Source organism: Nannobrachium achirus, assembly GCF_963921795.1.
Source record: "Nannobrachium achirus genome assembly, chromosome: 18".
NCBI classification, from domain to species: domain Eukaryota; kingdom Metazoa; phylum Chordata; class Actinopteri; order Myctophiformes; family Myctophidae; genus Nannobrachium; species Nannobrachium achirus.
Window position 1 is genome coordinate 24,897,442 of NC_137825.1, and position 26,886 is coordinate 24,924,327.

At 43.0% G+C, this 26,886-nt stretch overlaps 1 protein-coding gene across 1 annotated transcript; it reads left to right on the forward strand.

Annotated features, from left to right (window-relative positions):
• On the forward strand, positions 1 to 25,566 carry fbxo11b (F-box protein 11b). The gene is made up of 22 exons (XM_080747012.1): positions 1 to 302; positions 1,689 to 1,852; positions 2,086 to 2,167; positions 2,508 to 2,652; positions 2,776 to 2,905; positions 3,183 to 3,266; positions 4,512 to 4,644; positions 5,098 to 5,204; positions 7,959 to 8,070; positions 9,277 to 9,383; positions 10,048 to 10,185; positions 10,385 to 10,602; positions 11,838 to 12,018; positions 12,525 to 12,647; positions 13,174 to 13,259; positions 13,527 to 13,603; positions 13,742 to 13,885; positions 14,696 to 14,806; positions 20,271 to 20,378; positions 20,523 to 20,631; positions 22,788 to 22,886; positions 24,112 to 25,566. The coding sequence occupies exons 1-22, from the start codon at positions 215 to 217 to the stop codon at positions 24,239 to 24,241; spliced, it is 2,676 nt and encodes an 891-aa protein (XP_080603138.1). The 5' UTR covers positions 1 to 214; the 3' UTR covers positions 24,242 to 25,566.
• The last annotated feature ends 1,320 nt before the right edge of the window (positions 25,567 to 26,886 follow it).

Genomic DNA, 26,886 nt, shown 5'->3' on the forward strand with positions numbered 1-26,886 from the left:
CGGAGCTGGAAGCCAGTAGCGACACAACACCTTGTAACAGCCCGAATATCAGCGGCTTTCCGTCCGCAGTTTGCTCGGGGGTCGCGTTAAGGAAAAGAGGCGGCGAGGGGTTTGCAGTTTGGGTCGAGGGAAGGGTGGTTAAAATTAGAAAAACGGGGCCGGTCGCGGAGAAAAGAATCGGTTCTATTTTTCAACCACCAAACCAACTCCCCAAATGAACTCCGTCAGAGCCACCAACAGAAGACCCAGGCGAGTGTCGAGGCCGCGCCCGGTGCAGCCCGAACGGAACAACGGGGAGCGGGGTAAGTCTCTGGGCCACGGCCCCCGGTCCGGCCTTGAAAACGGTGTACGTGGGTGGGGAAATGAGCGAGTCCTTTTTGCGGACACTCTTCGTTTCCCCCCGGCGGGGCCCTCCCCTCCCTTCCCCTGCGCCACTCGGACGCGGTGGTTCGAGCAGGAAAAGCCGAGGCTTCTCGCTCTGTGGCTTAGGCCAGGCCGCGCTTTGTTTGGCTTGAGTAATGTGAAGCTAACGCCGCTAGCCGAGGCAGCTAGCTTGGAGGTTGGGGAGGGGGTGGGGGGTTGTGGATTCTCTGTACTGCGCACCGAGCCGGATGGACGGACATTATTCGGGGGGTGTTCGTTCGTTCGTTCGTTCGTTCGTTCTGGGAGGGGTGACGTTATTAGCCGGGGCCCAAAACCAAACGACCCCGACTCGGGGCCGTTTGAAGCGGACCGCTGGGCCATTGCATTCTCAGCTGTCACTCTGACGGTACCACTGGTGTAAATCTGCGGCGTCTTTGAACTGCCATGTTTGGGGTGTGTAACGTTAACAAAAACACTAGCTGCGACGTTTTGGGAGTGTTTGTGTCCATTTTGTGTGCGTAGTACTGGGGGACCCCCCCTCCTTTCCCCCAGGCAACGAAGCCAGTCTGCGGTATGAACCCAGAAGCCCCTTTTTCCTTGTTCACGGTGTTTGCTAGCTCCGGCTCCCATTTGTTTACACCGCGGATTTGCGAGCTACGCAGTTGAGTTTTTAGCCATTAGCCGGATCGACCCCAGTCTGCGGCCCTGTGTTTGCTGCAGACCTCATTTTGACAATGGCATGAAACAGGGATTCCTTATTTTAAGGGAGAAAAGCTCAAGGGCCCCAATGCCAATTTGTCCAGTGCTCTACATGTTCTGGGAATAATTGGACCCACTGGGCTGGTAGTCCATCTGCCATTATCAATCACCAACCTTTGTCCGTCTCAACCACTTTACACACAGTGCCGGTCAGCCTCTGTCTGCATGATTATGTGAGTCGTTTAAAAGGACTGGTGCCTACAATGAGAATGTCAGCTGCCCTGGGACGTAGGTTAATTTCCATAAAATACAACAAAGAAAATGTGGTTGCAGAGAAGAAAATTAGATTAGTGGTTGGTGGTCTAAAGATGTGGCTTTGCTTTTTACAATAACTAGTGGGTCGCAAAGGCTGTGTCTTTGCATTGTCCCTTGTCATTTGAGATCTGACAAGATACAGTAGATTCTGTCTGAACATGAGAGGTGCAGCCTACATCATGTGGTGTGGATATGCATTTGTATGTATGTGTGTGTGTGCCATGTTTGGCCTTGCTGCAGTTCTGTGCTCTGAAATGTATGTATAGAGTGGTGCATGTATAGATAGAATGTGTTGCCTTGCCCCCCCCCAGATGAGGAGGCTCCTGCAGCAGCCGCAGCAGAGATGGCTGTGGAGGAGTCAGGTCCAGGAGCTCAGAACAGTCCGTACCAGCTCCGACGCAAATCCCTGGTGCCCAAGAGAACCGCTGCTGCCTCTGCCACTGCCTCTGCCTGCCCCAGCAAGGGCCCTATGGAGGTGAGCAGACCTAAATGCAGTTGTGTTGTGTATAAGTGGGCACTGCGGTGTGAATTTATTTAGTCCTCTTGTCTCTCACTCTGTGTGTTTGTCCCTTGTATGTTGTGTGCTGATTGATCTTATCTTCAGATGGAGGAACGATTTTGTGTCTGAACAGTAAATGCCCGAGCGTTCGATTTTGTGCTCAAGTGTTTGGCTTATGGATGCGTGTGTTTGCCCCCCTTTTTTTGCAGGGAGCGTCCACCTCATCCACAGAGGCCTTTGGGCATCGTGCCAAGCGGGCACGGGTGTCTGGCAAGAGTCACGACCTGCCAGGTGAGTGTTATCAGTCTGTAAAGAATTACCTCTGTTGTTGTTTTTTTTAATTGAGTAATTGTTGTTGATTTACTGTATGCACTGCTGGGTGATATGTTGCTGAAATTTTTGCTGTTTAAGTTTGCAGCGCATACTGTATATTACCTGGATTATTACTCTGTAATAATCTTTTTATAAGCACCCTGCTATAGGGTAATGTTGTTAAATCGTTGGGATTTATATTATGCTAGCAGTCCTGTTACTCAAACTCTCTTTAATCATAGCCTGATCTACTTGCAAGCATGGGGATCTGGCACAGAGTGCTAACTCTGTGTCTTGTGTATCTTTGGTGTGTGTGCAGCAGCCCCAGCAGAGCAGTACCTACAGCAGAAACTTCCAGACGAGGTGGTGTTGAAGATCTTCTCCTACCTGCTGGAACAGGACCTCTGCCAGGCAGCCTGTGTGTGCAAGAGATTTAGCCAGCTAGCCAATGACCCCATCCTCTGGTCAGTATCCCGGCGAGAGGTCGAAAATGCATGAAAGTCTCCGGCCTTTTGCTTTTCAGCCATGAAACAAAAAGTGCAAGTAATGCTTTTGTTTTATATGATGTGTTTTATGTTCTATAATAGGAAGCGTCTATACATGGAGGTGTTTGAGTACACGCGTCCCATGATGCACCCCGAGCCGGGGAGGTTCTATCAGGTCAGCCCTGAGGAGCATGAACACCCAAATCCTTGGAAGGAGAGCTTCCAGCAGCTGGTCAGTGGCCCCTCATATTGTTTTCATTTTATTGACTATCGGTCTATGGTTACATCATTTGTATTGCACTATAAGTGTGTGTTGTGTTCAAGAGTTTGTGTATTGTGCATGTTGGCTTCAAAGTTAAACAGAGCTTGAAACTCAAACTCGGCTAGATAAAATTCAATACTGCTCAAGTTTGGTTGTAATGGTTAATACACTTCATCTATATATGTTGCCACCTGTATAGAAGTTATACTGTTGTATGTTAATTATACTTGTACATTGTGTCTTGTAGTACAAAGGTGCCCATGTGAAACCAGGCTTCGCAGAGCATTTCTACAGTAACCCTGGCAGGTACAAAGGCAGAGATAATATGCTGGTAAGTCAAATAACTTAATACCAGGCGATACCACTAACTTTGCCTGGTTAATAAACCAGACTCTATCACACACCACGGGGTGGTGGTGTGCGGTCTGGTTTATTAACCAGGCTACCACTAACTATCTCGGCATGAAAATGCATGTAATGCACAGCCAACAAACATCTCATTGCATCTTCCAACTTTATTTCCATTTGGGATACATGATTTGGGGAAAATCAAATGAATCCCAAATTGCCAGAGCTGCTCCGATGTATATAGGATAACATTAGCAAAAGCAATCGACAGTGGAAGACATGCATATCACTCATTAAGTGAGGTGTTATAAGAAGTTGGGTTTCCTTCGGTTGGTGCTGCATGACATGTATGCATGTATAATTAATTAGTTACATTTTGTCTTCATTTGATTTTAACACAAGGCATTTGTTTGGATTGCCTTTTCTTTCTGTTAACTAACGTTTCTACATTCTCTGCTTCTAATGATTGGATTCTGATTGGCAAACGACTGCCAAATTATACCTGCCGTGGGGGCATCCCCATGCATCCCAGATTTTGTGGCCACAGATGCGGTGCTTTTTGCACTGACCGAACATGATGTGCTAGAAATGACAAATGAATGCTCCTGTTTGAGTAGAGGTTATGAGATCTGTCACTAATATTATGTGACAATAAAGGACTTGAACTTGAACTGATCTTCACTGGCAGGCTTGTTAAACAGAAAAAAAGATCACAAAACATTGAAGGAATTTATCAGAATCTGAGGTCTTCAGAGAAGAACAGGATTGCACAGAAATAATTGACACAAGTGCTGGTTAACTAGGACATTAGACTTATTCTCACAATGGCCTTCAGTAGTCTGGAATAAGGTCATTAGATTATGCCCTATATTGAGTGCTGCCTGTGTTGCTGTTGCTCTTTAACATGTGTGCGTCTTCAGACACCAAGTTGTAGTATAAACAGAACTGCGTACACATGCAATATCCATACTCTCATGGCTATGCAGACGCAACAAGTACACATCGGCCCTTAAGGGTGCTTCTGACAGGCCAAGCCAATGGCACATGTAGTGTGAGCTTTCAGCTCTGATGCATGCATCGTTGCATACCCCAGTCTAATAATACACTAAAAGTGTATAAAAGACTATATTGCAGCCATGTGCGATTTGCTCTGCAGCCCCAATTTCCATAAATTGGATGCATGTTTGTTTATCTATGCCTGTAAATTGAGTGTGTATTTGTCTTGCAGTACTACGACACCATTGAGGATGCTCTGGGTGGGGTACAAGAGGCCCACTTTGACGGCCTGATCTTTGTCCACTCTGGCATTTACACAGACGAGTGGATTTACATAGAATCCCCCATCACCATGATTGGAGCAGGTAAGCACATCTACTGCAAAGTGCTTTGGGTGTTGCATCAGTGAGTGTTTATGCATTTGCTGTCGGCGATAACCTTGTTTGTCCAAAAGCATTACTTTTCCGGAAATGGAAAAAATAAGCAATGAATGTTCCAATGAATTCCATGTTATTATGTAGTCAAAGCACTTTTTTAAAAATAAGATTCTTTAGTTAACATTTATAAAACCCACAGGACTGAGGTATAGGTTCTTCTTCTTCTATCGTGTATCATCGTCCTTGATGATTGGTTTGCGACATTCTATTTCACAAGATGTCTTGTTACTTAAGTGAAAAATTACCACATTTTAAAACGTATTATGTATACAATAGGTCATTCATGTATGAATATGGAGATTTCTGCATGACCGCGACAATATGTGACCACTGTCTCTAAAAGCTTGTGTTTGATATTGATGATGTGCCCACCCCCTGTAGCGCCTGGTAAGGTCGCTGACAAGGTGGTGATCGAGAACACCAGAGACTCTACGTTTGTCTTCATGGAGGGCTCAGAGGATGCCTACGTGGGTTACATGACCATCAGGGTAAGCACAAACCACGCTGTTCCCCATCTCCATCTTTTGATTTATTCCGCTTTCTCCAAACCAGCCTGTAGAAAATGCTGCATAATCAAAAGGCCTTTCCTTTTTCATCCCTTTCCAGCAGTCCAGTGTGCAGCTATTTGGTCACGCGCAACTGTGGTCTTATTTATTTTCTTCCCGAATCTATGCCACTTTATTGCTTTGTTTAATTATATAACAGAAGATATCTGTGATTTACTTTAGTCCTTTGTGGATCCACTACATGCACATTGACTAACATCTCTAGACAAAACCTTGTGGTCTCTTAGTGATACACCGTCTAATACATGCAAATCAGCCAGGTTGCATACATAATATATTTTGTAAGTATTTGGTCAACTAGAGGTATACTCGCAGTAGTTCTCTTAACCCTAATTCTGTAGTCTGAAAGGGCAGAAATGACTGAATCACATTCAGTCATGCATGGTTTGATAGGTGCTATACTTTGCTGGCAATAATAACTAAGGTAATTGAATAATATGTTGTATAGCTTTAACAATGTTTCTGTGCAATGATTTTTGATTTGGTGCAATGATTTGGTTTTTAGAAGTGTGACAGACAGTCAGGCTCAGTTTCAGCCTATTTTGTTGACAATCACTTATTGACTGTTTTGCAAGGTAAAAGCTTATAATGGGCTGTAATATAAGCTTATGAGCCCCATTTCAAACTCCAGCGTTGACAGGTTGGCTACGATGAGGCGGTTGATATGGACGTTTGAGCAGTACCTGAATAAATTTCAACCATAATCTGGGACACAGACATTTCTAGATTTACAGTTGGCCTGGGGCCCGACATCTTTCCTTACTGTAGAAGTTCAGGTGATATGAGATTTCTGAATTAGACTTGTCTGGTAGTAGGGGCAGCACATTATTATTTATTGTCATATTATAGTTTCATCAATACATTTGTTTTTAGAGCGACCCGGTGTGGAATGGGATCAGTCGGTTCGTGGAGATTGAGGATGAACGCTGACAGAACAGCAATATCTTGTTTTCCCTAATGTGCATGCCTAATGGCAGATTTGTAAGAAGGACATGGACTGTAACAGGATGTGATCTAGTATCAATTGACGAAATCTGTCTGATCTGTTGTTCCGATACCAGTATTGAAAAAGCTGCTGATAACAGCTGGTCTCGGCAAGTCGATGCCAGGGGTCGTCAACCTTTTTAATTTTGTTGATGGTCACTTAGTCAGTGTACCATATCAACATTAATTATGACACCACATCCAAATGTAATATTTCCAATAGGCTGTCACGATTATTACATTTTACATGACGATTAATTGTCTCTCAAATAAATGCGATTAACGATTTAATTGTGTTTTTGTCGTTGACAATTACATTTGTTTGGCTTTGAAGTTTCTCATGGCAATTATGACACATAACCAAATATACAAAAAAATTACTGACATATTTGACAACTTTATACTTAAAAAAGAACATTGATAGTGGAAATAGCTGATCTACAAGCTTGTAGATCTGCTATTTCCACTACCTTTTTGAAAGTGTTTGAAACTATATTAACATTTCTCAACATGGAAACGATTAATAATAATAATTGCAATTACCTCAAATAATTTGCAATTAGACAATTATGTAATAATTGTGACAGCCCTAATTTCCAACTGATGTTGATTGTCCATAGGCTATACAAAAAACCTTTTTATGTTTTTATATTCTCTTTCTCATCGTGATGTAATGATCATTAGACTCAGATCATATCTCCCAGACTCCCTCCCCAGTCAGAGTTAGTAGTTTGAATTAATATAGAATTAATTGCCGGATGTAATTTGTATATAGCTGTGACGGGACTTAATTTAACTGACTAAACCTTTTAGTTAACCTTTTTTTAACATTTGAATTTTAAATGCAAAAGACCTCTCTAACACACTTATGCCATTGTGCCAGTGATAACCCTCCCCTGTGCCAATGTTGGCACCCCTGCCTAAGGTTGCCTACCCCTGGTCTATGCCATTCCGATACCACTTTATTTATTTATGTAGTACTGTAATATTTTGATTGCTTCAGTTGATGTTCCACGACAAGTTTTAAATGACCTTTATCGGTGGTTCTCAAACATTTTAATTTCAAGACCCCCACAACTCTGGTTACATTTGTACACTCTCACATGGATCCCCATCAAGGAACCCAGATGATCCCTGGACTAGGGCTGTCACGATATGACATTTTACATGACGATTAATTGTCACTCAAATAATTGGCGATTAACGATTTAATTGTGATTTTGTCGTGATAATTACATTTCTGTTTGGCTTGTAGGCTTTGAAGTTGTACATGGTAGATATGACACATAACCTAAATATACAAAGAAATTACTGACATATTTGACAACTTACTACTTAAAAAATAACTTTGATAGTGGAAATTGGCGATCTACAAGCTCACAACGCGTCGCATTGCGACGCGTTGTGAGCTTGTAGATCTGCTATTTCCACTATTTCGGACATTTTTCAACATTCACGATTATGACAAAATAATTGCGATAATGTCAAATAATCACGATTAGACGATTATGCAATAATTGTGACAGCCCTACCCTGGACCCCACTTTACGAACCACTGTCATAGATCTGTTCAAATTACACACTGGGGTGTCTCTGTACTCGATATCGACCGATACGACGATTCTGGGTATCGGGAAGGAACAAATGGTATCGATACTTATCTCTGATCCGTGTGTTGTTCCTCTTCTGCAGTTCAACCCTGATGACAAGTCTGCTCAGCACCACAATGCCCACCACTGCCTGGAGATCACCGTTAACTGTAGCCCCAACATAGACCACTGTATCATCCGCTCCACATGTACAGGTACAACACACACACACACACACACACACACACACTTCTTTTAGATATGTTACAGTCAGTTTGGGTAACTCAGTGAGATTGGGGTAAGAGCGCTCGTTTTGTCGTTCACCACACACACGCCTAACACCACCTGGATCAATTCACCTTGATAGTCTCTTATCAGCGCACCTGTGTAATTCTGCGTATTCACCATGAGATGGCGACAACAGCCATTCACTTGTGTAGTCGCTGACCTCACTCGTTTGCGATCACTCTTTCTTTGTTTATCCACTAGCCTAGCTCAGCTGTGTTTAGCCATTAGCTTACTATGCCTAACTCTAACCCTAACTCTAACCTCTGTAAAACTATGCCTAACCCTAACCTCCGTGGGGTGAGGCGCTATCGTTCCTGCCGACGCTACGTTGTCGTCGTTGTAGATCAAAGTGACCGCTTGTTCCGCCCCGTGCCGCACGACGAGCGCTCCTGTTCTCAATTTCACTGTGACACAGTGAAAACTCAAAAAACTGTGACAGATGTATCGTATGCATATAGGCTGCGGGGCTCATCTGTGAGGAAATGGGACAAGAAATTACAAGGTGGGAATGTTGGGTCTCCAAAACCTTTACAAAGTATAAAATAGGGCATTCATCTACAAAAAAAAAAAAAGAGTGCAAGGTTTCTGTCCAATGATGAATAGTGAACAACATTACACTTGTCTCTGACAGCAGCATGTAGTCTACCGTTGGCTTAAGCAAATGCCTAAAGCTAAACGGTCTAAACTGTGTGGCTGCATTTCACTCCAAAGGATACTAACCTGGACGTGCAATGTGTAAAGGGGGGGACAAGTCAAATTTAACGAACCATCTTGTGATGCATGGATTATACTTCAGAGGGATGCACCGTGTCCATGTGCATTCTGCTAGATGGAAAATAGGAAATAGACGTTAGTGCTGGCCTATATATTTGGTAGTTACATACAATAACTATTTTGTGTGGTCTAGTCTTGGAGGCCATTCATGCTTTAAGTAGGGTAAGTTTGAACTTAGTGTGAGGTGAAACCAGCATATGGGACCCCTGGTAAGAGCCATTAATTAAGAATGTGTCTCAGAGAAAGTTAAACGGATCTCCTTATATAAAATACAACTTATTTTCCCCCCATCAAGCTGTTTTCCTCTCTAGTGTAGCTAGACATTTTTTTTTAAAACATTTCTTTCCTGTCTCTACTAGTGGGTTCAGCAGTGTGTGTGAGTGGTCAAGGGGCATGTCCAACCATCAAACACTGCAACATCAGTGACTGTGAGAATGTTGGCCTGTACATCACGGACCATGCACAGGTAAGCAGATCAAAACACATCATGTTCTCACATGCATACACACAAACTGGATACATATGGTTTCCCCTGAGCCAGCAGACCTATTATTATTTATTTTTACGGTGTGGCTCTCAACAAGTCCTAGCTGTCTATAAGAGGTTCTTTTTGTATGTCCAAAGCTAATCTCATAAACCACGGTCTGCGGCAAATTTATAATGCACACTGTCGGTAGGCCAGATAGGCTTTATTTGATTATTTTCAACTTTCATTTTATAATTGAAATCAAACAGGCTCTAAATGGACTGAAAACTTTTCCAAATTTGGAGTCATAGCACATAGGTACTTGACATGGTATGTTAACTGACTAAAGTCACAGGCTGGCCAGTGGTCATGTCATCCCCGACATCCACATTCGAGCCACGCTGTTCCCAGGTGGATTCGGGTCCCAAGATCCACATCCCTCAGATTTCTTTTGTTTTTGTTTGGATTGATCAAGAGTGCTTGTAGTCCCAATGTGTATTAGTGACGTCTGCATGCTACAAAGCAACAGGTAAAGCTGGCTCTAGGGCGGAAACCACGTGACTTTGTCTCTGCTCGACCGTTAACCACAAACACTTACATACACTTGAGTAACCACACGTGTTATGCAACTGCCAACATGTAAGCCCGACTCAATCTGTTGCAGGGTATATACGAGGACAATGAGATCAGCAACAATGCGCTTGCGGGCATCTGGGTGAAGAACCATGGGAACCCTATCATCAGACGTAACCACATCCACCACGGCCGAGACGTGGGAGTGTTCACTTTTGATCACGGCATGGTAACTACAACCACTTCCTACGTTATTTCTTTGCCCTCTGTCTCCATCCATCATCTCGCACATCAGTGTGAGATGATGGATGGAGACGAGTTATGCTTGGTTGCGCACGGCTGTTGATCTACAAGCTCATTGTAGATCTGCTAAATCAGGTTATATAAACCCTCTTCTCTCCTCGTCGACCCCTCTCTCTGTGTTTCAGGGTTATTTCGAAAGCTGTAACATCCATAGGAACCGCATAGCAGGCTTCGAGGTGAAGGCCTACGCCAACCCCACAGTGGTACGCTGCGAGATCCACCATGGGCAGACGGGGGGCATCTACGTGCACGAGAAGGGACGGGGACAGTTCATCGAGAACAAGATCTATGCCAACAACTTCGCCGGAGTGTGGATCACCTCCAACAGTGATCCAACGATACGGTGAGCACACAGAGAACACAACACTCTGGTTACGCACTCGCTGTGCAGATACGCTAACAGCACTTGGCTCTGGTTATGGAAAACTGGGAACATGGAATACCTTTACAATGTAGACACGCTTATCCTGAGCGACTTACAGGTGTGAAATGGAGAGTAAATGGCATGAATCCAACTGACACAAAAGTAGAGTGCAAAAACCCCAAATGTGTTTAAAAGGTGTATTTTGTTACGTTAAAATCTTTACCGATGTAGAAGAGTGGGTGAAATTCTTTTTTGTACAAGCTTACGTTTTGCTGTTTTGAGAAGGGTTTAAAAGGGTACAGAATAAAGAATAAAAAGACAAAGAAGGCACAATTTCAAATATCAGAAAGTGCGTGGTTGAAAATAAAATTTGGCTGATGTGCTTCTTGTGCAAGAAGAAGCAAAGTGCTGCAGAGAGACATGAAAAGTCTCATCATTCAATTATCACACATTTAAACGATAGTGCCAGTGAAGCAGTAGTGCAGTGGAGTAATAGTCATATACCTAAAGTGATAATGCCTGTCTTATGACCTGTATCGTCAAGACTGACATGACGACAGGGCTCTGTGCTCGTTGAGCGAGCCTGATGGTTGACAGGTGGAATCTGCTTCATAGTCTAGATTGACTTTGGTTACTGGTAAATCCATGGACATAATGGGACATTAAGGCACTGATAGGCTACAGCCAGCTCTAATGGCAATGATGCCTGTTTTTTATATTGGCTCGCTGTATAATATTGCTTTGTAACAATATTTCTTGCATTTAACCTGATATCAGACAGGTATGTGAAAGACAACATACCAAACATTGTAAACAACGTGATAATAGGGTCAAGAAAATGAACCGCTTAAGCCCTATATACTGTACGTGCGATGAATAGCTAATCCAAACCTACGCAGTGGGCGTAGGTTTGTCGTCGGTGTCCGTTCTTGCCACCGCCAGCCCAATTTAGATCTACCCAGACATATCGGTCGGCAGAGATCTCTGATCATCTGCCTACGTGAATCTAGGCCTGTAATGAAATGCCCAAAGTAGGGATGCCAACTTGAAAGTGGCTAAAATAGATGTTTGTGGTGTAGCAGAAGAGGATGACTGCAGAAGACTTTCGCCTTTCAATCCAAACTCTGTTTGCATCGGTTCCATGGCATTCAGTTGTTGTTGTTGTCTACTGTGTTGTGACCTCTCGTTCTGTTTTGTTTGTTTGCTCTATCCAGGGGTAACGCCATCTTCAATGGCAACCAAGGAGGCGTGTACATATTTGGAGATGGGCGGGGCTTGATAGAGGGTAACGATATCTATGGCAACGCCCTAGCGGGAATCCAGATCCGAACCAACAGCTGCCCCATCGTACGGCACAACAAAATTCACGATGGACAACACGGGGGGATCTACGTGGTAAGTAAACACCTCTACACATAGCGGCATCATGGCTTCAAATGCTGTGCATCTTTTTCCTGTCTCTGTCCAATGTACCATGTACCCAAACATGGTCCATCGTATTGGAACAGTGATAGCGATTTAGTTTTCAAAACGGTGAGCAGTAGAGGGTTTCTCTGCTGTTCTAGCCCCTACATTGAATTTGGATGTCACTAGAGGTATGGTGGTAGGTGGAGATCTAAAATCATCTGGCCAGTCTAAGATGTCAATCATCTATGGCTTATAATACTCCACCCACTGGCATTGACTTCCAATATACGGTAAATTAAAGTTAAGTATTTAAAAAAAAATGAAAAAGAAACGGACACTCTTATAGATGCTAGCCTCTTACAGAGCTACATTGTTCTGAATATTTTAAGTTTGAAAAAATATTGGGCGAATGAAAACAATGAAAAAATGGCGTCAGTGCATTTAGCAGTGTGTTAAACAGCTGTGTGTCTGTGTGTGTGTGTGTGTGTTTTCAGCATGAGAAGGGCCAGGGGGTAATTGAGGAGAATGAGGTGTACAGCAACACGTTGGCTGGGGTCTGGGTGACCACTGGCAGCACTCCTGTCCTCCGTAGGAACCGAATTCACAGCGGCAAGCAGGTAAACAACAAAATGGGTGATGAGATGTAAAGTAGATCTACTACCTCAGTTGGTTCTCATCCTTTTCAGCCCCCCCCCCCCCCCCCCCCCATTTGAACTGGGACCCCTCCACCACGACGCTTTGAATTGTAGGAGTTGAGGCATTATATTTTGTTGGTTCCTATACATAAACACTAGTAGGGCTTCAATATAATACGATGCAAAACGTGCTGTTTTGATTTGTCACTGCAGGTTGTATTTTGAACATGTCTAGCGTTCCTCAACTATCCTTCATTAAACCTGTTGGATACGACCAGATAAAATTACACAGATGCTCGCTATTTTTCTACTGTAGCTTGCAAACTGTACAGCCTAACGCTGGTCTTTCCGACCCCCAAAATATTGTTGCCCCCCTCCCAAAAGAAAACCACTACCCATGCACACTATGCTTGTGCCAAGTCTTGTCACCTTTTTCACCTCTACCAAGTTTGTACGTCTGTTTGCCTGTCCTTCCATCCAATGGTCTGACTGCCTTTGTCTCTCGTAGGTCGGTGTGTACTTCTACGATAACGGCCACGGAGTGCTGGAAGACAACGACATCTACAATCATATGTACTCTGGTGTACAGATACGGTAAGGGCAGTTGTTTGATTAAACCTATTTAACAGGATATTCAGTCCACATACAATTTTAGTTGAGGTGAAAATGTATTAGCTGGAAGATTGAAATCCCCACACAAACAATTAAGCCATGTCATAGGCTAATGCTGGTAATGAAAACTTTATAACCCCCATATATCACAACATTTTTAATCAAAAGGTAGATAATTGTATGATGATGATCCTGATTCTATATATTAAAGAAAGAAAACTAATACTGAAGGTGTGGTACCTTTTTCAGGACGGGAAGCAACCCAAAGATCAGGCGCAACAAGATATGGGGTGGACAGAACGGAGGCATCTTGGTCTACAACTCAGGTGTGTTTGTGTGTGAACATGCATGTGTGCATTCCTTATGACACACTCAAGGTTTGGATGTACATAACGACGTCTACAATTTAGGTAGGTACATTTCTCACATAATGCAACCCTGTCATGTCTGAATGAATGGTGCAGGTCTGGGCTTTATCGAGGACAACGAGATCTTTGACAATGCCATGGCTGGGGTTTGGATTAAGACGGACAGCAACCCCACTCTGAGACGCAACAAGATCCACGACGGTAGAGACGGAGGCATCTGTATCTTCAACGGTGGCAGAGGTAAATGCATCGTCCCTATCATCATGCAATAGCTGCAACTAGGTTCGGGATTCTGGTTTCTTAACGATTCCCACTTAACCGGCTGTTTCCTTTAACGGTTCCCTTTAACGATTCATATCCACAAGTTTCCTGTCTCGCATGAGCTCTTGCGTGAAAGTTGTGCATCACTTCCTGTTCCTCAGCTGTTTCATTCTGAGGGTAAGGGCAGACTGTCAGCGGCAAGCAGCAGAACTCCCATCCACTCCCATGTTAAGGGAAAAAACAGTTAACAGTGTTGCGACGACGACCGAAGCGTCATTGGGCCGTTGCTGATGCGTGTGCATCAGCACTGCTCAGTGATAGGCACTAAAGAATGGCACAGACCTAAACACCGGAAGACCGGCACTTTGTTGACACTCCCATCAGCCGCTCAAGTGTGGGCACTTGTGGATAGGTAGTTCCAAATTAACCCTTAGAAGTGTAACTGAGAATGTACAACCTTAAGTAAGCCACATTTTGAAAATAGACAGTCTATTCACTATTAAAAGTGTATTTATTTTTTTGTTTATGTACTGGATTGTTTAGATTTTTTTACAAAATATCTGTAATTCATATTTGTTTTATAAACGGGCTCTTTCTTTTGAAACATTTTTTTAAAACACTTTTACTCCCATAAAAAAAATGGTCCACCGCCCAGTGTTTGGGAAACGGTGATTTAGGCCATAATAAAGTCTCCAAAAGGGAAGAAAATGAACAAAATATTGTGCTTGGACTACCTACTGTACCTACCAACTATGTATAATGTAAAACATTTGCTTATGTGTTTACTAGGTCTGCTGGAGGAGAATGACATTTTCAGGAATGCCCAGGCTGGTGTACTGATAAGCACAAACAGCCACCCGATACTCCGCAAGAACCGCATCTTCGATGGCTTTGCCGCAGGTTAGTTTCACTAACCAGGAGTCGACATTAGAACCAGCCCGCTGGCCCGTATGTACTTTTTAGAGTGACAGGGCCACCAGAACTCACCAGGGACTTGCCCGTTTGGGCCAGTGAATTTAATGCCTTGAAAATAAAACAAGTAATAACGTTTATATCTAATTTCACATGTATTCCCTGTGGTACTGTAACTGTTTTGTAATAATTTCGGTGAAATCGTCTCGTAATTACTGCTAAAATATAGCGCTGCGCCTGCGTGATCCAGATCAAAGTTACCTTCTGCGTGCTTGCGCACAGCGCTGCAGTCACAGTGGAGTGGCTCCACTACAGATGGGATTTATGGCTCTTTGAAGTGAGCCGGATCTCTAAGATCCGTTCCTTTCAAAGAGCCGTTCATTTACAAAAGGAACGGCTCCCTATACTGCGAACCGGATCCCATCGTTCATTTCAAAGAGCCGTTCAAAAGACTCGATTCGTTCATGAACGCCCCATCTCTATGCTCCACGCTGACACGCTCATTCACATCCATATATGCGTTCGCCGTTCGGCTCCGTTGATGCTGCTAACAGCTAAACAGCGTTAGCTTCTACAGATTGTTGACAACGGAGCGCTGTTGCCCTGCTGTTCAGTATGTCCACCGCGGGTCAGAATCAGAAAGTAGGCCTACAATAGACAAGTTATGTTCTTGAAGTTGGGGAAAGGTCCATTTACTATACTGAAAGAAGACGCTGTCGCAAGTCGCTGTGTGTCTAGTGAATGAGAGAGGGGCGGTCCTGTGTGTGTGTGCGTGTGCGTGTGCGTGCGTGTGCGCGGAACGCATTCGGCAAATTAGTTTCTTTTAACTGTTGTAAATATTTAGAATCAACATGTACTGTAGCCTATTGAGAAAACGAGAAGATGAGAATCGTCAATGGAGTGTCTCAGTGTCAGAGATGGATGCATCATGTAACACAACTGTGGGCACTATAAGGAAGAGTGGGAACTTTGATGTCAAATTTGGCAATTATTTTTCTACATGTTAAAAAAGTCAAATATTTAGAAAATGGCCTTAAGTAATGTAACACATAGGCATACATGATTGAACATTCCACAGTTAAGGTCTAATATTTCTATAATTGCTGTCCTATCTTCTGTATAACTGACTAGCTGGAGCAGGAATGTATACACAGTTTATAAATATGATGCAATTATTTTATTTTATATCATCTATAAAATACAGCTTTGATAGCCTTGATCCTAGGCTAATTAACCCCAAATTAGGAGATCCTGGGAAGGAAGGCAGACAGACAGCTGTCAATCCACCCGATCTGGGCTACAGCCACACCAGTTAAACAGGCTACAGCTGGTGTTAGGAGCAGGCCTATATTTATGGGGGATGATATTTTGAATGGCAAAAGGGACAGGACAGTACAGTTCACTGATACAACTTCTACTGAAAGGATTTAAACCACAGAAAGCTCAATGGCTTGTTTGGCATTGGGGTCCTATGTACTCAATTCATAACCAAAAAAAAGACGCTGGTATCGAAGATGAACGAGGACGCAAGTTTTGCGTGCACACGCGTGTCAGGGCCAGTGATCATCAACATCCACTGGCCCTGAGGGCCAGTAGTAAAATTCCCTTAATGTCTACCCCTGCTAACTATCTGTGGCAGTCATCTGCATAGGGAAGGTGATGGGTAGGCCATCATTTGTGTGCCATTACCACTCGTATGAGATGAAGAGAATGCATGCTACAAATTGCCGTGGTGCATCTGCATGAGCATTCTTTATGTAAAAAGCATTTAACACTTATGTTGCAATGATTTTTTCTATTCAATGTCCCGCGATGCCATGGTCTCCATAGACTTCCATGTAATTTATAGTGCACGGATCGTGCACGCCCATGCCTAGATGATGCACCACGTGTGTGCACACTGTTCACAGCTTTCAAACAAAAAAATCCGCTTGGAAATCTGTTCAGGCACTCATGATTTATCAGCCATTATGTTTTCTTCAGATGTAAACAAACATGGCTGCCATGTTTGAAAGAATGGGTTGGTATGGGGGTTAAACATGCAATTTCGCGATCATGCCTAATACATTTCTGGAGGCCCAAAAAACATTTTTGGAAAACAAAAAATTGAAAAAAAAAAAAGAATCTTCAAAAACGGCCCAAACTCGGGAAACTCAGGGTTGGCACAGTGGTGATACCTTTTCAAACTCGGGAAACTCGGGGTTGGCACCAGATGTGTTAAAGGCGAGTGTGCCATGCACATTACTTATGGAAAAGTGTTCCAAAATATCTGCTATCTAAATATCTACTCTTCAGCATAACCCTTGCACTGTGCAATGGTACTAATCCTGTTCTGCATTTCAGTTCCCCAGTACCGAACATGCATTTAGTGTCTAATACAAATGTCTAATGTACTTGATGTAATTGTGGGCTTCGTGTGAAACAAACCGATACATGGTAAAAGGACAAGGATGTTGATAATCAGAAAACAAAGACACCCAAATACACATGTTCTATGTGCCTCGACACACAAACGGTGTCTGTAATTTGTGGAATTCAGAACTTCGGTTTTGTGTCGATTTAGCTTTTTCTTATTATCAACATGCCATTAAAACCAGGAAAGCATCTGTCATTTTAGCGTTTTGCTTGGACTATTAAAAAAAATAGCAGATCGCTCACAGCATTTTTGAACTTTTTTACACTAAATGGTTTGGTCGGTACAGATGTGAATTAATGTGGTAAAAGATAGATTTCAACACAATTGCTTCACAACTGAGAAATGCCCAGTCACAGACAAGAGTGAGCCAAGTACAAACCCAGACACTGGTCACCAGTATGGTTTAAAGGGGTTAAACGGTGAGCATGTGAAGATAGGTGGGTGTAATAATGATTAAATCTGGCACAGTTCACCTGTTTCACCAAACTCACTTCTCACTTGAAATATAGCATCCCTAATCCCAGGGGAAGATTACACAAGAATAGCAGACCTACAAGCTCACAACATGTTGCATTGTGGTACGACTCAGGTCAAGCTTATAAGTGCATGCGTTTCATTGGTGTGTACACACAAATTGGCACCTCAGCTGTTGTGATCCTATCGCAACATGGTCTCTAGTTAAGATTTGTTTTAATTTTGTCAAAGTCATTAAATTGTATAATTTTGTGGACGTCGGAATTTAATATGGAGAGCAATTGTTTCTCCAGGGACTATTTTCAACTACATCTTTTCCGATATCAATCTGTGCGTTAAAATGCATTAATTTTGACAATATATAGAAAAGAGTTGAATTGCATGCAGTATATGGAGCAAGTTCAAGTCTTTGCAAGTTGATAATTAAACTATTCTGGAATGTATGGAAACCAGTGGCTTCAACCATTGTATGCTTTAAGTCATGCTTTTATGGCGTTTCTGTCATGCTTTTATGGTGTTTCTGTTTGATAGAGAAGAGACTCATTATTATGCAGTATCATGATTTGCTAGTGGCAATTGTCAGCACTAGACCTTACCCGTTCGAAGATATGTGCTCCAAAATATGTGCAGAGTGTGGGTTGTGGGGAAAGTTACTGTAACTGGTGCGTGCGTGAGAATATGTGGGAGCATCATAATGTAAGGCATAATGTATGCGCTTGCTCCACATAGTTTTTTCATACCCGTTGGAAGATGAGAGAGAGAGAGAGAGAGTTTTTTCATTCCCGTTGGAAGATGAGAGAGAGAGAGAGAGAGAGCACATTCCTAACTGTGAGAGAGAGGGGTGTGTGTGTGGGGCTACAGATCCCATGGCCTGGAGGAACGGACCGTAACCCTGACAACAGGCTAAGAAAACGCTAATAAACAGCTTTAATTTGGGAGAAATGAAATTCAGGCTCCGTCAGTGTTGGTATAATGCTAATGGCCAATACCATGTGAACTTTGGGATCAGTTGCTGAAGCGAGTGAATAGATAAACGTAGATAAGCGTGAGCGTTAGAGCGTTAGAGCGTTAGAGCGTGAGTGTGTGAGTGAGTTGTTTGGTGGGTTATCTGATAGATTGCTTGCTTTTGCTTGGGTAGAGAAAGCAAAGCAATGTACATCCCATATACCAAGAACTTCTGCAACCAAATACTTTGTAAAGTGGCAGGGCTGTGTAGCACTGCCAGAGCATAACATTATAGTAAAAGTAACTTATGTATAATATTTTAAACAATTTGAATTTATAATCTATTGGTCTATTGTTTATTTTTGTGTACAGGTACATAGTTTAACTGTCCCCATTCCTAACGTTTTGTCTATGTTGACACTCAGACTGTTGATAAAATGTCTGGGGAATTAAAGTTGAATTATAGGAATATGGATTGCGGGGTATGTGCTCAAATCAGTCTGGGGCAATTGTATCTTTAGGCTTTTTATTATAAAAGCACTGACGAACTAAAAGCGGCTTTTATTTAGATTCAAGTTAAATGAAGGACAAGTTAAATGAAGGACAAGTGAGTGCTAAAAGTACTGGGTATCTGTGGACCAATGAAGAGCCTCGGCTCAAAGTTGTCATTATATTACACTGGAGCAGATGACTGTGTGTTTATTCTTTTTCTTTGTGATATTTTCCAACCTAGCACCTCATCCCGGTGATGTGCGTATTTTATTAGTTTTTGCACACTGCCAGTAAGCCATAGAAGTACCTCCACTTTCACATACGTTTCATGGTTTTTGAAGATATTTAACTTTAATTTGACAAACATGTCAGTCAGTGACGCTTTGATCGGGCTGTAACTTTTCCCAAATTTGGAGTCCTACATCATAAATGTCATTGACGTTAAAGCGTACCGAAGTCCTGATGTCACAAAAAGAGATGGGCGAAAAATACTAGGTCAATTACTGACCAAGATACTGTCCAGTATCCTGGTAAGTATTTCACAAAGTACCGACCAAGTATTTACGGTAGATTTTTTTCCCCCCCCCAAAATACTTTTATGTAGTTTCACCCATCTCTTCACTCGTTCATCCCCATGGTCACTGATGTAATTGCTCTATAGAGAATCACATTGGGTCATCGTAGAATCGTCTAATATAAGAATTGTGGTCCAAAAATGTATTGTCCCGGTGCAATTGTCAGGGAGGTGGCTCTGTATCGTTTACGATAGTCAGTCACTCATAAATGATTAATTCAGCAGTGGAGTTGATGCTTCATATCCTTATTCAGTCAAACCACAGGCTTGTTTGTTTACTTTTGGAACACTGTTCTTGTATAACGAGATCTGTCCAGTCTATGGGAATTCAGAATGGGGGAAGAAAACGTGACCCAGGTAGGATGCATAAGTATTAAGTAGCGCCAGACTTCGGAGCTCTAAATATAACTGACATCACAGGCTGGCCACATGAAGTCCCAGATCCACATTGGAGCCACATGATTAGATTATTTGAAAGCGGCTAATGTGTATGTGGCACCATTATCCTGTCAGTACTCATGTGCTGACCATCTCATGTCATCTTTTCCCAGGCATCGAGATCACCAACCATGCGACCGCCACTCTGGAGGGCAACCAAATCTTCAACAACCGTTTCGGTGGACTGTTTCTGGCCTCTGGGGTCAACGTTACCATGAAAGGTAAGGTTGGGCTTTCTAATTTGCACAAGGAACGCCCTGGTCATCATGAAGTAATGCTAACAAAATGCTAATGCTTGCCCCTTTTATTTTGTATGCAACTCTTTCACTGTTCCTGTCACTCTCGTCCCTATTCTTTTCTGTCAGATAATAAGATTATGAACAACCAGGATGCCATAGAGAAGGCTGTGAGCAGAGGACAGTGTCTCTACAAGATCTCCAGCTACACCAGTTACCCCATGCACGACTTCTACAGGTAAGAAAGCTCAAATAGCATTGCTCAGTTTTTCAAAGTGGGCCAATTGGAAATCATGTGGCTCTTGGAATACACGTAAAGAGGAGGTACTTCTGTGAAAGAACCAGTTTCGGAACCTGTGGCATTGCTCACACAAGTATATTAAGGTGCCGGCTACATGAATATGGATCTTTTTTTTTATATATATATATTTGATTTTGGGCTTTTTATGCCTTTATTGCTAGGACAGTAGACTGACAGGAAATGGGGGGAGAGATGGGGAGTGACCCGCGGCAAAGGTCGTCCAGATCGGGAATCGAACCGGCGACGCCGCCAGGCATCCATGCCCATATGGCAATGCCTAAGTGTTATGCGCCTGGACCAGTAGGCCAGAGGGCTCCCCGAATATGGATATTTTTCTAATCACACATTTTGTTGTGCGATTGGGGCTTGCAGCCACACGAAGCTGGAGGTTTCAGCCACTAAACCGGATCTTTTTGTAACCGGATAAACAAGCGAAGATTTACAAAAATATCCGATTGAGTGGATCTGTGTAGGCATGGATTTTTTTAGACCTGTATATCTTTTTATGCGGATATACGAAAATCTGAGTTTAGAAAAAGATCCAGATTAGTGTAGCCTTAGTCTAAAGGACCACATTGCCATTTAATACGGGATTTGGTTGAATGCTCCGTTCTGATTGGTCGTTCACAGCAGTTTGCTGTCTGTTATTTCTCGATAGCAGACCACTGCTCTCCCGCTCAATACAGTAATCGTAAGAAGCTGCCATAAGTGGCATAATCTACAACTTCATGTCAGTCCTTCTTCAGCTTAACATGAATTATAACGCCAAGAAGGCTAATCTTAAAACGGCTACAGAGTAACGTTGCTTGCTATTCATGCAGTTCCAACCGTAGAATCCAAAGCATTTTCTTCCAGCTTTTGCAGAAGCATAAATATTCTTTAGTAAGTAGCCAAGTCTCTGCAAGTTGATTTTCATTATATGTGCTGAAATTAATGGAATCCAGACTAACCACGGTACAGTATGCAATGCTCACCAGAAATGTGTCTTGGTCAGTGGCGGTAGCCACCCCAGACCAATGCTATGGTACTTTATCCATACACCAAAACATGCAACCGCTCCTGCAATAGGACATAAAGAGGTGGTGCCATAGTTTTGTACTTTTTCTGTTATTCATGTGTCTAGGTCACATCAGGGGGTCTAATGAAGTACTTTCAACCTCCTAGAGTCTAGGAGGTTGAAAGTACTTCATTAGACCCCCTGATGTGTTTTTTTTTTAAATGATGTATTCTCTTAGTATTTGTTCGTTTTCTCTTGGAGGCTGCCACCTTGTGGCCAAAAGTGTCAGTTAAAAAACACAGATACTGTGACACCCTTAGTATCAACTCCTCCCCAATTGCCATTCACCCAACACTGTGGGGTGTGGCTATACCAGCTGGGTCACCACCCACCATGCCATCCATGCCACATAAAAACCCAATTTTAACTCTTTCTGTATACTTTTTTGGAAAAAATCTTCCTCCTAGTATAATCATAATACCTGATAATTATGTTTTAGAGGGGGGGGGGGGGAATCATGGCACCACCTCTTTAAGAATCTGCAGGTTGTATACAAGTGTACAGTAAAAATTTAAGTGGTGGCTTTTTTACGACTCTAGCAGTGAACCATTTTAATTTCAAGGACCCCCAGTTTGAGGCTACGGACCCCCATTTAATGACATTTCTCTCTTGAGACCCCAATTTATATTGTAAAATCAATGTTAATTTAACTCTTGAGTGAACAAATGGAACCAAGTAGACCTAATGGTCCCATTTGTACACTCTGACTTACAGACCCAATGTATGAATGAATGGACCATTGATGTAAAGTGCCTTGAGTTTGCAACTGGCTTAGAAAAGTGCTATAAAAAATGCAATCCATTACCCAAAAGGGTCGATTTGGTTCCTAACTATCATTTAGGGGCCCTTGAACTCCCTCAAAGACCCCTGGTGGTCCAATGTTATAGATCAGTGGTACTCACGTGGATTTCAGGGACTTAATGGGGGTCTAAATTGACCCTTACTTGGATGGATTACTGACGTCCAAGATCCATGTTGGAGCTGAGCCGTTTCTATGTCGCTGGTTTGAAACGGTGGTTTTGTGTTCTCTCCCCAGGTGTCACACCTGTAACACAACGGACAGGAATGCAATCTGTGTTAACTGCATCAAGAAATGCCACCAGGGGCATGATGTAGAATTTATACGGCACGATAGGTGAGTTCTGGCTTTCTCTCAACAGGGGTGTCACAACTCATGAAAGTCATTACAGTCGGATTTCACACTTAAAACCAAATTCCATAATCTCCAACAATCTTTTCTTCTTGGCGTGTTGTTTTCCTGCCCTGCACTTCTTGCCAATCTTGTGATTGGGTGGGGTGGAGAAATGACGGCGGGTGTCAAGAACATTGATAGCCCGTAGTATCTCTGAAGAAGTATAGTATATTATGTCACATCACTTTAAGACCGTATCCTCGTCAAAGTATTAGTAAAAATCCCCTTTTGAACAGCGTCCTTCATGTAGTTGGAGTAACGTTTGACCATAAAGCATACAGAATCGAGCAGCACGACTTGAACTACACCTCTCCTTGAAGAGGTGGACGCAGTGATATGCATGACAGGCTGGTATAGTTGAAGGTGTAGGAGAGGGCAGTGTTAAATTAAATTGCATGTATATTTGAACGGCCAAATTGTAAAACTTTCACTGTTTCACTTCTGTTGAGGTGGTTAATCACCATGACTTGACTTTGATGGTCACCGGAGAGGTGACAATGTCAAACGTAGCCTTTTCACAACGCACAACTTAATACTATGCTGAGAAATGTCTTGGACACACCACCTTGTAGGGCCATTACAACATTATGCCTGAATTATCCCATTAAAACCGGAACAGGCTATTTGCTATTCCAAAATATCAGATATACAAGCTCACAGCTGCAAGCTTGTAGATCTGCTATTTTTGACTATTAAATTATAGTTAGGGAACTACTGATTTAGAAGGCATTTGTAGAATCAGTGTCAGGTGTTAATGGGTTATACTTGGCGTTCCACACCTAAAATAGCAGATGTACACACTTGGTGCTGAGCTGAATTTCCCTCGGACCAGTAACAGTCTATAGCCACCCCTGCTGAATCCCTATATACTTGGTTGACAGGAGTCCCCCAGGGGTCTATACTAGGCCCCCTCCTTTTCCCCCCTCTGCACTAAACATCTTTGCAGAAAATAGCCGATCTACAAGCTCAAGACCCACACATTGCGTTGTGGGCTTGTACGTCTGCTGGAGGCAGAAAAAGAAAAAGTTGAATTGTAGATTTGGAGAATCGTGTTGACACTCCTATTTCTCACAAAAAAATCCTGTAACTTTGCCATTGCACTCCTGACGCTGCAAGTCTTATTGTGTTAAAATCCCTGATCTCTCTTGTGTGTGCTCTTCACCACCAGGTTTTTCTGTGATTGCGGAGCGGGAACGTTGTCCAATCCCTGCACGCTGGCCGGAGAGCCCACGCACGACACAGACACGCTCTACGACTCGGCACCGCCCATCGAGTCCAACACACTGCAACATAACTGAACACACGCTTCAAACAAACAAACCTGCACGACATGACATTCACATAACATTGCAAACACACACTACACTTGCACACACAGACACATATAGAGACACACATTCTTGGTTACATACACACCCACTTGCAGCCATAAAGGACCCGGAGAGACTCTGTGAACGCAGCGCTCTCTGGCCAGGCTAGAGTCTGAAGCGAGGCTGCAGAGGGAGGAAGCAAAGCCTCTGGGGCTTGTACTGCAGACACAGACGTGCTGCAGTGCCCAAAAGCCTCCACTGGAGGGTAGCGGTGGAGCGCAAAAGAGGGACAGACTTGACAAGACTGAACCCACCCCCCCTCCCCTACCTTCCCCCGTGCAGAATGGCCACATGAGATTCCTCACGCAAGCATTTCTTATTCGCGGTCTGTTGACGAGGAGAACGGAAAACCCAGGAGAGTGGTGGTGTTGGGGGTATATGGTTTAGAAAAAGAAAACGTAAAAAAAAAAAAAAAAAAAGCCCCCCACCTGGCAGTGTGTGTGAAGAATCCCCTGGGGGTTTTCTCCCGGGGTTATGCATCTGGTCCAGAGGAACTGCTGTCAAAAAAAAGAAGAAAAGAAAATTGACTTCCTGCTTCCTCAACGCTGCCGTCCCCCCCCATTGGCTGCCCTCGACGGTTGTAACTAGGTAACGGACGGGCTGATGTAGCTCTCTTACGTGTGGATAAAAGAGCAAGATTTATCGTGTGATGGAGCACTTGGGCTTTTTTAAATATGTTATTCTGATCAATGGATTTGATTTTAATGCTTTCTCATGTAGTTTTGTATTTTCAAGCAAAAATCTGACTGTATTTGAATGTCTTTTATTTTATTATATATTATGATAATTATTGTTCTTTAATTTTACTTTTGGTTAGCGTCCCCTCCTCCCTGCCCTGCCCCCCCACTCCACCCCCCAAAACCCACCCAGCACCCGCCGGCTAGCTGCAGTAACTCGGGCGTCCCAGTGGTCAACTTCTTTCTGTGAAAGAGAATCTCGTTAAACACTAATTAAACCCTCTCTGGCGTATTAGCTTAAAATGGCAGGTGGAGGAACTCCACGGTTGTACAAAGGTGTGTGTGTGTGTGTGTGTGTGTGTGTGTGCGCGTGCGCGTGCGTGTGTGTACGTGTGAGATCAGGGTGCGTCTTCAGTGTATAAAAATGTGTGTGGTATACTGTGTGAATGTTTTATGTTTATATAAGTTCATGCAGTCAGTGTTTTTTCCTGGAGAGGGTTTCAATAGGAGGCGCCAGAGCTCCTCTCAACTGGAACTGACGAGTCTTGTCTGCAGTCCCCCTACAACCCCCCACCCCCCACCACTTACCTGCCCTCTGCTCCCCTCCCGACCCCGCCCCCTGCCCCGCCCTTTCTCTCCCGTGTATCGTGGTGACTGTGGCTCCTCATGCGGCCTGAATCGTATGCATGTACCATAACATCTAGACTTAATATATTGTGAAGTATTCAATAACCATTATTGTAGATGCTAGTTGGAATTCAAAAAGGGGTTTAATTTCCTAGAAAGACAAAAAGACAACAGGAAACTGGTCATTTCTAAGAAAATAAAACTTTATTAGATCAAAGGTGTGGTTGTTGTGAGTTTTACGTCCCCCCCATGGAGAGAACATTCGTGTGATGTACAGGTCAGGTACTTGCCTCCTGGCGAGTGTAAGGTTTTGTTCATGCAGGACACAGCCTATTTTATACAGATCTTTACCTTATCTGGAAAAAGGGCTTCCTCCAATAAAATGATGGACTTGGATGAAGTCTGAACAGGCCTTTTCAATCTGCAGTTTGACATTTTGAAAACAAACATATGGATAGTTATTCTCTTTGCAGGCTTTTTTTTTTTACGTATATTTTGTACATGGTGTATGACTTAATTCTAAGACCACATTTTTATTTTTTATTTTAATGTATGATGTTTGGTCTACGTAAGTGCCAAATAATTAAAGGCAGGGTGAGTCATTTGTGTTAAAATAATTGTTAAACAGCTCTGTTCCCAGACTGTCTCTCCATCCCTTTAATGAACATAACAGAAAATGTATTTTAGTTCGGGATACCAATTTTATCCAATCAGGAGAGGGCGAACTCTACAGCAGGGTTCCCCAATAGGCGGGCCATTTGTGGCCCGCGGGGGGCTACTGTCTGGCCCACACCAACCCCAGTAATAATGGTGGCATAAGAGCAGCAACAACACTAGTATAACGTCGTTGTCGGGTGAAAATCTCGTATCTCCAAATTTATACATTCTTTTCGCAAATCAAACAAGGCCGTCGCACAAAAGTAGAGAAAACGGCAGATCTACAAGCACAACGCTTCGCACCGCGAGGTGTTGTGTGCTTGTAGATCGGCTGTTTTCACTAGTTTAAATCATTTTTAAAATGATAAATTCTTGGACATACAAGATTTTCACCCGACAACGACGAAAACTGTCGCTGGAGTAGTAGTCCATGGGCCATACGAGTTGTCGGTATCAAAAAGGTGGCAAAGGTTATCATGCATTTTATAAAAGCTCTATATCTGTAGATTATATTTTGATATGATAACCCTTTCTTAGACACAGCTAAATCGGTGTTATCAGCCTCTAGATTTGTTGTCCCATTAACTTTACATAACAGGGAAAAAAAAGCAA

Excerpts from the sequence above, each read along its gene's own strand:
- fbxo11b (XM_080747012.1), top strand. The coding sequence starts at position 215 with ATGAACTCCGTCAGAGCCACCAACAGAAGACCCAGGCGAGTGTCGAGG. Across the intron at positions 2,906-3,182 it reads AGGAGAGCTTCCAGCAGCTG|TACAAAGGTGCCCATGTGAA; the intron begins GTCAGTGGCCCC and ends TGTGTCTTGTAG. Across the intron at positions 12,019-12,524 it reads AACACGGGGGGATCTACGTG|CATGAGAAGGGCCAGGGGGT; the intron begins GTAAGTAAACAC and ends GTGTGTTTTCAG.